General features: G+C 43.8%; 1 protein-coding gene across 5 annotated transcripts in view; it reads right to left on the bottom strand.

Annotated features, from left to right (window-relative positions):
- LOC311069676 (uncharacterized protein) overlaps positions 1 to 10,546 on the bottom strand; it is a 35,791-nt gene extending 25,245 nt beyond the window's left edge. For 2 of the 5 annotated variants that reach the window (XM_084093014.1, XM_084093013.1), the window contains exons 1-3: positions 8,625 to 10,546; positions 2,567 to 2,632; positions 290 to 1,474 (exon numbers count right to left, since the gene is read on the bottom strand). In XM_084093014.1, coding sequence (XP_083949140.1) covers positions 290 to 1,474; positions 2,567 to 2,632; positions 8,625 to 9,474 — 2,101 coding nt within the window. In that variant the 5' untranslated portion in view covers positions 9,475 to 10,546. The remainder of the gene's footprint in view (positions 1 to 289; positions 1,475 to 2,566; positions 2,633 to 8,624) is intronic. The other 3 variants (XM_084093015.1, XM_084093016.1, XM_084093012.1) reach the window with 3 other exon arrangements.
- Positions 10,547 to 11,796: the final 1,250 nt, after the last annotated feature.

The raw sequence follows: 11,796 nt of genomic DNA, 5'->3' as shown, positions 1-11,796 counted from the left end.
GTTTCAGCACATTGCTATCTTCAGTGCTTCATCTTACAAATCTGAATATATATTTTTCAGAATAGGGATCAAAGTTGTTCCACAGTGAGCGAATCTAACAGAAAGGTGATCATGCAAACGGACTCAATGCAACATCATGCCGTGCCGAGGGTGAGATGCATGAGAGATGCGGGGAAGAGGACAACACACACATGAGGACCGCACACAGACAGAACACGATGGGTACATGAAGGGTCCAGTGAAGGGAACGGGCTGTGATGACACTGATGACGGTCCGTGAGGGATTTACCTGACATCGGGATTCCTTCAGCTTCAGCTTTCCTCTTCCCGGATCCAGGTTTATCCCCTGGAGGACGGGTCACTGGAGTTGAGGAAAGTTCTTGTGAATCAGATTCCAGGCCTGCCTTTCCTCTCCCAGGGGAGGATTTGTCTGAGGCCGGGGTGGGAAGATGGTCGGAGATCTGATCTTCCTCTTCGGCTACAGACTCCAGTTCAGGAGATCGGTCTTCATCCAGTTCTGATGCCGGTTTCATGAACGTCAGGCTATCCTGCATCTCCAGAAAGTCCTCGGCAGCTCCTCGCGCCGGCCTCTCGATGAACTCGAACTCTTCAGAGGACGGCTCGGGCTCGGACGCCTCGTCTCGGCGCTCCTGCTCCGGGGAGAAGCTCGAGGGTTTCTGGGTCACCGCGTCCAACACCGGGGAGAAGGAGTCCGCAGAAGGGCTCTCAGAATCCCACTGTTCCTGAGCCTTTCCCAATGGGAAGTTCAGACAATCAAATTTGTGCGCCATTTGAACAGAAGTCTGGCTCAACACCTCAACCTTGTCATTCAAAAGACTGTCACTCTTTGGAGGCACGTCCGTCTCTTTCACGAGATCGAAAGCTGCAAAACTCTGCTCCGAGTTGTTGTGTTTTCCCAGCTTGGCCTTCTCTGCGGCCGCTCTCGCCTCCGTGACCTCGGCCATCTCCTTCAGGAGCAAGATCTTGGAGTCCAGACTGTCAGCAGACGCAGAGAACGGGGATTTGGGGGAATCGTTCCCTCTTCTATGAGCCGGGCTGAACTCAGGGCTTCCCTCTGATGAGCCAGAGTCCACTTTTTCAGGGTTCATCGGAGAAGATTTCAAAATATCTGGGAGAGACATCGGCCGGTCATCGGATGCCATGTTGACATCGGAAGCATACGAAAGGGAAAGCTCTTGTTTGGTTTCTCTCGACTCGGACTGCGCGTGAGCTTCTTCTCCATCATACGCATCCTGGACCAGGTCTGGAGACGGACTATCGGCCGGCGTTTCCCCGAGACTGTCGTTCAGAGGGGAAAACGCCTGAAAGGGACTCTTCTTCGTTTCAAACATGAAGTCGTCATCTGACTGGCTTAGCACATCCGGGTCTAATCCTGCGGAGTCCTTGTGTCCCAATGAATCCATAGTGAGGTTAGTGGAGGCCTGTGAAGCTACGGACGGAGAATCCCAGCAGTCTGCGGGATGAGAACGAGACATGAACCGCGGTTAGCTGGAGTCTGGCCCTGTGGACGATCCTGAGAGGATTTCACAATCTTCAAGCTAAATCCCCTCATGGCTATTGAAGATACAACACTTCAGACTTTGATTTCCAAGAGTTTGTCCTTCAATGAAAGCATCCACCTTTCTCTCGAAAATCAGGTGGTCATGCAATTAATACATATCTGCTCTGAAAAAATGCAATATATGAGGATGTTAACAGAGTTTTGCTGTAAAGATTAACTGATGGAGACTTGTAGGAGACCAAGGCGGACCTCAGAGGCTTGTGAAAGTCAGAAGAGAGGCAGAACAATCACCCATGAGTGCTTAAGCAGACACAGAGCAAAACGGCACAAATCAAGACTAACGTCAATCATTTCACCCGTTCCAGGACACATTCTGTGAAGACTGAGGCTGCATTAGGGCTATCAATAGTGCCAGTGTTTGCATACCAATCATTGGAGAAAAAAGACAAAACTCTCTTAATAATGATCCAGCTTTTCTGTGCTATCGGCAGTACCGACTTTATTTGGTACATGGGTGCCGCAGTTACTAATGGTATTTAGAGAAGGCTTGGCTCATGAATGTCAGTTCATGTAAGTCATACTGATATATGTGCAGTCACATGTTCTAATATTCACAAGCTGCTCCCGCACACACAGAAATTTCATCATTTTCCCAGGGATGAGATCTGACCGAACCCGGAAGTGCTCACGGGCTCAAAGGAAAACTCAATTTAAACTAATTGTTTAATATTTACACAAGCATTTTAAATAAGTTGGGTTTAAATGATAGAATATGTTTAATGGCATGTAAGTGTATGTGGTGGTTTTAAAAGGACTGAAAATCTAAAACCTCACTGGTATGGGTACGGATTACTGGCATCATGACAACCCTAGTCCAGATCAGTGAAAATCAAGCATGTCTGTCACACTTTGACTTTCAACTTAGTCGTTAACTTCCATGTTAAATTTGTATCAGGCCAAACGTCACTGTAAATTCAAGCACTAAACAAATGGCAGCACATCAAAGATGAAAACAACATAAGCATTACTAAAGAAGACACGTACCTGATGGAAGCTGAGGCTGGAAGAGCGCAGGAGTGACGCCAGGAGCAGGAGGAGGTTCGGGATCATCTGGAAAACAACATGGAGGTGTTTCACTCACTAAAGCCCGAGTCAGAGAGCAAGTGATTAATAGGCGGAGATGAGATCATTTCAAGTCCCCCTGTGGTGGAAATCCAGCGTTTAATGTTGTTTATGTGTCTATGTGGTGTTTCTAATGTGCTTTAAGACAAACCATGTGTAAATTCATAAGTCGACACCATTGCTGAGTATTTTCTCCTTAAAACTGCAGTGAACCAAAGACAGTCTCAAAAACACGCTTTGAAATTGCTGGTGTTTCTGACGTCACAAACTACCTTGTAACCAATCAGATCAACGTGTGATCGTCAACCAGTGGATCTCTGAGTGAGTGAGTGAGTGGAGGCGGGGCTCATTTGCATATTCATAGAACTGCGTATACTAAATGAGGCAAGGGAGTTACAAACTATTTTAAGACATGAAGAAAAAAAATTCAAAGAAAAAAACATTAAATATGTAATTTTGTTGATCAAAGATGAGGTTTAAGGGATAAAATTATTGGCTACAGGGGGATTTTAAACATTTACATGTGCTAGTCAGCTATGTGTTTATTAATAAATTATTATTATTATTATTATTATTATTATATTATTATATTATTGTATTATTATTAATAATTATTTATAAATATTAGCGTTTTCTCTCAAAAAATTTAAATCCCAGGCTAAGAATCCCATGTTTATGTGACAAACGCCAGGGTCACGTGGTAATCAGGAGCCGCTTCTGTAAAACTATTCATTATGTTAAAATAAATAAAAAATACAATGGCAGCAATGGCATTTTTTCTAGAGGCACCATAGGTTATTCTGCAGCTTATAAATATATAAACAATAAAATAAGCAGCAGCTTTCTATGCGGCGTTACATAATGTGCAGAAGCTGCTGTAAAAGTCACACAATCCAAAGGTTACTCAACCACACCTGACCAATAACACTGAAACTCTTCTGATCAAGCATGTAATCAAGTTTGACTATCTGTGATGATTGCACCGCTGGTCCTGTTGCGTATGAGAGACTTCAGACGGCAGAGAGAACGAAGCGCTCGTCTGGTCCTCCAGCTCGGCTATAGACCGCGCAGCGAGTGTTTACTCACGGATCAGCAATACTGTTGCTCATATAAGTAAATTCACATCTGCATTTAACTCAAACTCACGGTGCATTTCCACGAGATTACTGGTAACTGCGCTTCTGAGTACAACAGTAAGATTGTGATGTTTTTGGTTTCCATAGCTCTCTTGGGCTGGTCTGGAGCTCTGGATCAGATAAGATAACAGAAGCACAGCGTCACTCAACACTCACTTAACATTGTTCCACTCACATGAAGACGTCTCAGTCTTTATTTAGACTATTGCTGTCCTAAATAACACACGCTGAGAGATGACAGCCCAGAACAGAGGATCATCACACAAGCAAACTCCTGTTGGTCCAGGAGTCCACACACACACTCCAGACTCTCCGGGGAGGGTCTGCCTAAACCAGGTCTGAGATCCGCTGTCAATGACGCTTTTCTTTGCATTTTCATCAATATGAACAAGTGATGCACCAAAATGAAAATTCTTGGCCGAAACCGAAAATTCAGGAGAACAAAACTGAGTTTAAAAGGATAGCTCACCCCAAAATGAAACTTCTGTCATTTACTCACTCTCGTGTCGTTCCAAACCCTGAACACTTTCGTTCATCTTCCGAACAAAAATAAAGATCGTTTTCATGAAATCTGAGAGATTGTGTGTCCCTTCATTGAACTACCACTGACGTTTCAAAAAGTTTATAAAGATATCGTAAAACTAATCCATATGAATTGAGCGGTTTAATCCTAATTTCCTGAAAAGACTCAATCACTTTATATGATGAACAGATTGAATTTAGGCTTTTATACACATAAACATTGATCAGCGAACACAGACAGAAGCTCAACCGGACCTGTTCAGACTAACCCTTCGCCAGGAGCGCTGGAGCCCGACTCAACATTTCAGGAGCGCAAGCAGAACATTTAGGGGCACACCTTAAATCACCTTGCAATAAAATTATTCACATTTTCCCCCCCAAATAACTGTATTACTGACAAATGCTTTGATAATAAATAGACTTAACGTACAGAAATTACAATGTGCAGTTTTATTTTAAGTTCACAGGCTCCAGACCAGCATCTGAGGGCAGCGGCACTGAGCTCTCTGTGTGTATAGATACAGTTAACTTTAATTATTATCATTCATAATGTCTTAATATTAATTCAAAAGCAAAATGAGTGACAAAAGGTGCAAATAGGCAATAAGCATCCTCTATGTTTACAATGGTAATTTAATCTTTTTTTGTATTTTTTAAATAAGTGTGAGTTTTCCTACTTCTTGAAACTTTTAGTTTTATAAATAGGGACAATCTTTAAAGGATGAACAAAAAAATGATTTGGTCAACACATTAAAAATAACATTTAAATATGATATTATAGTTTTCAAGTGCTGGAAAAAGATATGTGTAGGCTACTGTTATAACCACAGTTACAGTGAGTGTTACTACAGTAAATCCATGGTGAAAGTTGCTGATCTGCGGACCTCAAGCCTTCTGTAACGTGTTCGCTCATGGCACATGTTTCTCCTGGTTTCCACATCAGCACTGTTTGATCTGATATGGTTTATAACAGAGAATTCTGCGTCGAATCTGAATGTTTCTCACTGGATCTCCGCGATGTTATTAATGCTGTCGCGAACTCAATGGATTTCTTCACTGGATCTCCGCGATGTTATTAATGCTGTCGCGAACTCAATGGATTTCTTCACTGGATCTCCGCGATGTTATTAATGCTGTCGCGAACTCAATGGATTTCTTCACTGGATCTCCGCGATGTAACGGTGTCGCGAGATCGAGATCGGCCCGCGGCTGGCGAGAGAAGCTCTGCGCTGTCTATTATTGGTTCGAACTATTAAACGGTCCGTGAAGCAGAAATGACCAGCGCAGTTTTTTCCGCTTTCATGTTGTTTTGATTTATTAACATGTCACACGGCGTACTCTACGCTTGAGGCTGAGATTGTGTCTAACTAGCGTATTGTGTTTAAACTGAAGAGCCAGCGCTGTCTGCAAACCTCGTGTTCGCCGCAGTTCTGGGGTAGTGACTGCAACATTCGCAGTTCATGGAGTTCGTCTCCTTACAGTTCCTCAACCCAGGGCTGGACTGGGACAAAAAAAATCGGCCCTGGCATTTTGGCCCAGACTGGCCCACTATATGATCATAAACACCACCCATCTGTGCACGCCCTTAAATATATGCATAGCATCTCCTATTCCTTAAAACCACTAATGCCAGGTAATGAGCGAGTATAGGAACAAGTGAGAGTTAACAGATGAAATAAGTAAAAATTTGACATTTATTAATACAGTTGAACTATTACTCCACAGTGGTGAATCCTACAACAAGCTATAAGCTGCATTAGCACAGCAATACCCGTGTTTCTCACAGGATGTTTGGTAAAGCTGTGGTGGGTGGACCTCGGGGGGCTTAGGGGCATGCTTTTATTTTGGCGGAAAACATGGTTTACAAACGCCTCATTAGATTTCTAGTGAATTGCGGTAATCGTCAACTATGCAGATGTGGAAATAATCTGTAACTGGGTTATGGGTTCCTACACTCATGACATGGCCGAAGTGTTGTGAAAGTAGTTCTGCTTACCGCAGGCTCTACACTCTCTCATCTCTCTCCTGATCCTCCTCACTATCATCATCATCATCATCATCATTACAGGAGCTGATGAAGGGCAGAAAACATATATTTTGACACATAAAGCGTCTGCTTTAAGGGCCTGGTTCTATTTTTTCACGCTGTTTCTCTGCACATTCCTTGCGTTTCTTCTCCATCTCTCTGACTATTCTGACAGATACACACTGACACTGCTGCACGCTCGCTCACTCGTTTAAAGTTGTGATTGGGCCAGCCCAGTGTCAATCAAGAAGAGAGCCAATGGGCCGCTGATCTACGGGTTTCATGGGCTGGTCTGTCAGAACAAAAAAAAACTAACGCTGACTTTTTGACCAATGCATTACACCGGCACAAACCCAGCGCCGCCAATTAAGCAAAACAAAACGTATGGGCCGCCGATGTACACATTTTATGGGCCGTTAAAAAATAAAGAAAAAATAATAATAATAAAAATTATGTATGAGTCTGAGATGTATCGGCCCAAAAAGCACGTCGGCCCACCGGGAAAGTGCCCAGTATGCCCGGTATACCCGATGGCCAGTCCAGCCCTGCCTCAACCAGCTGAACTCTCTCAGTCTTCCCGGAAATGGTGGGTTCGGGCCTTTATCACCTCACAAACCTCTGGCTCTGAATCATCATCCGACTGTGTCTGTGACATTGATATTTGTCTCCGTTTCCTTCCCACAGACGTTTACTCGCGCTCGATTATCTCTAGGACCCTCCCCCTCCACACATTAGCCGTTCCTACCCCGAAGTGACAAAATAAAATAAAATTCTGTATCAAAATTTATAAGGAAAGCCCAGTACTTTGTTTAGGCTTGGTCTGTAAGGAATTCCAAACCTGCGCACATATATCCAAACGCACATAACTATAGACCCAGTTCTTAATGTGCATGTGAACGCGCATGTGTAGAGAGAACGGTGTCGTCTTAGCGGCCCCTAATTTAATAACAAATGATCGTTGCAACGGAAGTGAATCAATCAAAACTAACTTTAGCTGGAAAATAACTTTATTAAAGAACCGCTATAAAGCCAAAACAATCTCTGTTACCTTAAATTATACGTTTATCTCTGTAAAGCTGCTTTGAAACAATCTACATTGTTAAAAGCGCTATATAAATGAGGATGACTGACTGACTGATTAGCCAGTTACAGTGGCCATTCCCTATTCTTCTCACACTCGTCATCATTGGCCTGCTACACATTCCGGATTCATTGACGCGCCCCTTCCACGTTTAACGTTAAAAATAAAATTACTGGTTGCACATGTGTGACTGGATGTAAAATTCAGTCGCACACTCTCAAAAATGTGTGGAGCCCTGGCCTGAGAACAAACCTCTTCCTGAAGCTCAACCCTGCTGCGTAACACGAGAATGAACCTCATCATAGTTCACCGTATAAAAAGTCTCTTCAGCATATTTGGACTAAACCGCTCAATATACATGGATTAGTTTTATGATCTCTTTATGAACTTTTTGAAGCGTCAAAGTGTCAATGGAGAAAAGTCTCAGATTTCATCAAAACTATTTTCATTTGAGTTTGGAAGATGGACAAAAGTCTTATGATGACAATTTTCATTTTTGGGTGAACTTTCCCTTTAATGCATCTTCTAGCTCAGTGCTTCTTCTGAAACATCCCCAAAACTGCACATTTTGGACATCTTCCTCATCTAAAACACCTGATTCAACTCAGCACATTAGTACAGACTGCAAGAGCTGAGCTGGGTGTGACTGAGGAGGGAGACATACACAATATGCAGTACTGAGGACATACATATACACACACATACATATACACACATACATATATACACACATACATATATACACACACATATACATACATTATATACACACACACACACACATACATGCATACATACACATATATATAGCCTATACATACATACACGTTTATATAAATGTATTAAAAAACAACAAACACACACATGCAAACATGTATAAAATGTCAAATATCATCTCTATTAAAGGCTTGTGTATGGATCTCCTGAAAGCGTCGGGCGCGCTGCGAGTCTTTGTTCGTGAAGGCTTGGGCCGCATCGACTCACACAATAACGCCTCATCATGCACAATAACGCCTCACATTTCCACAGCAGGAAACAAATATCACTGCAACACTGCAGCATTTCACATAATGCCGATAATCTGCTCATTTCCTTCAGTCTCACTCACACACGTGTATCTGATCGCTTTGATTTTCCGACGACAAATTCAACACCAGAAATCCCCTCACCCATCGATCTCAACACAAATACCGCTGAAATCAGTGTTATACTCACTGGATGATGATGGATGAAGAGTGTGCGGGTGTTTCTCCTTTTCCTCTTCCTCGCGGGCTTCGGATGAGAGAGAGTGTGTGTGAGCCGCACACGAGCTGCTGATCTCCGGTGCGGGACTTTCCGCGGACTTCACCGGAGTCACGCGCTCCTCTCTGGCTTCAGTGCAGCTCACTGTCTGCTGAGATGGTGTTACTTCTGGAGTAACGGCTTCAGATACGGGTGGAGTAACCTCCGCTTTTTCTGGAGTAACCTCCGCTTTTTCTGGAGTAACGGCTTCAGTTACGGGTGGAGTAACCTCCGCTTTTTCTGGAGTAACGGCTTCAGTTACGGGTGGAGTAACCTCCGCTGTTTCTGGAGTAATGCTTTCCCCCGCGTTAGTAACGGCGGCTTCTGGTACAGGTGGAGTAACGGCGGCTTCAGTGATCACTGGATCTGTCGTAGACGTTACTTCTGTCTCTGTGCTCGTCTGCTTCACTGGAACTTCACTTAACGTTACAGGAGTAACGCTTTCCTTCGCCATCTCTTGAGTAAAGATCACTTCAGCTGGCTGTGGAGAACTAGTTTCTTCAGTAATCTGTGAAGCACTAGTTACCTCAGTTGTTTGTGAAGCACCAGTTTCCCCAGTTTTTTGTACTGAAGTAACGTTAGTTACCTCAGTTGTTTGTGAAGCACCAGTTTCCCCAGTTTTTTGTACTGAAGTAACGTTAGTTACCTCAGTTGTTTGTGGAGAACTAGTCTCGGTCCTCTCCTCCTCCGACACACTGAGCGCAGCGGCTTCATTCATGGTCGCGGTATCGTGCGGAGCCTCGTCAGGTGCACTGGATGATGAAACTCTGTCTGCTTCTTCCATTTGGATGCTGTGCTTGATCTGCGAGTGTGTTGGGCTGGAGGTGGAAGGAGACAGTAACCCGCAGAGGAAACGCAAACTGTCTTTTCTTTAGGAGGACAAAGACGCCGAGGCTCGACACTGCTGAAAGTTAACAGACTCCTCGAAAGTGACTAAGCGGAATATTATTGATACCACGGACTACAATCGTGTGTCCAATCACTAAACACCGTGGTTGAATGATGTAACCAATGGCCAATCGAGAAGCAGAAGTGTGCTAAGCCTCGCCTACACTTCTTTTCTCTCTCTCTCTCTCTCTTTGTGCTTTAGATCAGGGTTTTACACCACAAAAAACACACGAACTAAAATTAATCTGATTTACTCTCTCAAAGCATTCGACTAAAACCAGCACTGATATTATTCATTATTTGTGGTATTATATTATTTGTTTGCTGCTAAATAATAAGAAAGAAAGAAAAGAAATGCTGTAAAGTTATCTATATGCAGTTGGTGTAGTATGTTGTGCTGAGTAAACAGCGCTATATATAAATGTAAGTGTATCCCACATGTGCTACATATGTATATCTCACAGATCATGTTTCAAATTTGTGCGCATGCCATCCATATGTAGCCTATGGTAAATGTACAGTGTGTTCTGTGAATGTTGAATTGGTCTCAGTTTATACTCTTTTATAGTCCACTATAGTGAGAACATCCCTGTCAACATCTGCTCTGCATCAGATATAGCAGATTCTCATGAGTTACTGAGCACTGCTGTTCCTGTCACTCAAAAAAAAAAAAAAAATCACACACACACCGTCTCATATCCATAAGAGCAGACACACAATCCCTCTCAGATATCCACTGGAGAATATATTACAAGCAATTCATGGAATTAAGCGAATACCTGCTTAATTTAGCCTAATCAAATGCTTGAAATGTATTCTCCAGCAGATGTTTGAGCATTAAGTTGAAAGGGACTGTGAATCTGCTTCAGGCATATAAGAGACAAACGTTTGGGTTATGATGGTTGTTAAAGGGCTCATTGTGTGTTAAAGTCCATCACGAAACAGCTGTTCAAAATAAAAGTCAAAGTGATGAAACCTAGTAATACATTATTAAAGAGAGAGTTCAAATTCTGTCATCATCTGCACCTTAATGCTGTTCAAACCTGAGCGACAAAAGAAAATGTAATGACATGAAAGTCACAGGAGTCGAACATCACTGATTTCCACTGGAAACGTCTTCAGCTGAAGGTCTGAATGACATGAGTGTGAGTGAGTGTGTGTGTGTGTGTGTGTGTGTGTGTGTGTGTGTGTGTGTGTGTGTGTGTGTGTGTGTGTGTGTGTGTGTCTGTGTGTGTGATTCAGACAGATCTGAGCTCAGGGCCCCACGCTCGCTGAGATAACAGACCAGAATAAGCATGAGCATCTGTCTGAGATCAAGTGTGTCGACTGGGGCTCGAACAGGGTCTCAGAGCAGCTTTAGCCAAACGCCAGTATTTAACACATCGAACAGGGTCTCTGAGGTGCTTTAGCCAGTGTGTAACACATCGAACAGGGTCTCTGAGGTGCTTTAGCCAGTGTGTAACACATCGAACAGGGTCTCTGAGGGGCTTTAGCCAAACACCAGTGTGTAACACATCGAACAGGGTCTCTGAGGCGCTTTAGCCAAACACCAGTATTTAACACATCGAACAGGGTCTCTGAGGTGCTTTAGCCAGTGTGTAACACATCGAACAGGGTCTCTGAGGGGCTTTAGCCAAACGCCAGTATTTAACACATCGAACAGGGTCTCTGAGGTGCTTTAGCCAGTGTGTAACACATCGAACAGGGTCTCTGAGGTGCTTTAGCCAGTGTGTAACAAGTCGAACAGGGTCTCTGAGGTGCTTTAGCCAGTGTGTAACACATCGAACAGGGTCTCTGAGGCGCTTTAGCCAAACACCAGTATTTAACACATCGAACAGGGTCTCTGAGGTGCTTTAGTCAGTGTGTAACACGTCGAACAGGGTCTCTGAGGGGCTTTAGCCAGTGTGTAACACGTCGAACAGGGTCTCTGAGGGGCTTTAGCCAGTGTGTAACACGTCGAACAGGGTCTCTGAGGGGCTTTAGCCAGTGTGTAACACGTCGAACAGGGTCTCTGAGGGGCTTTAGCCAAACGCCAGTGTGTAACACGTCGAACAGGGTCTCTGAGGTGCTTTAGTCAGTGTGTAACACGTCGAACAGGGTCTCTGAGGGGCTTTAGCCAGTGTGTAACACGTCGAACAGGGTCTCTGAGGGGCTTTAGCCAGTGTGTAACACGTCGAACAGGGTCTCTGAGGGGCTTTAGCCAGTGTGTAACACGTCG

The sequence above is a fragment of the Abramis brama genome, assembly GCF_963993115.1.
Source record: "Abramis brama genome assembly, chromosome: 19".
Lineage (NCBI taxonomy): Eukaryota > Metazoa > Chordata > Actinopteri > Cypriniformes > Leuciscidae > Abramis > Abramis brama.
This window is presented reverse-complemented; position numbering and strand designations above follow the sequence as displayed.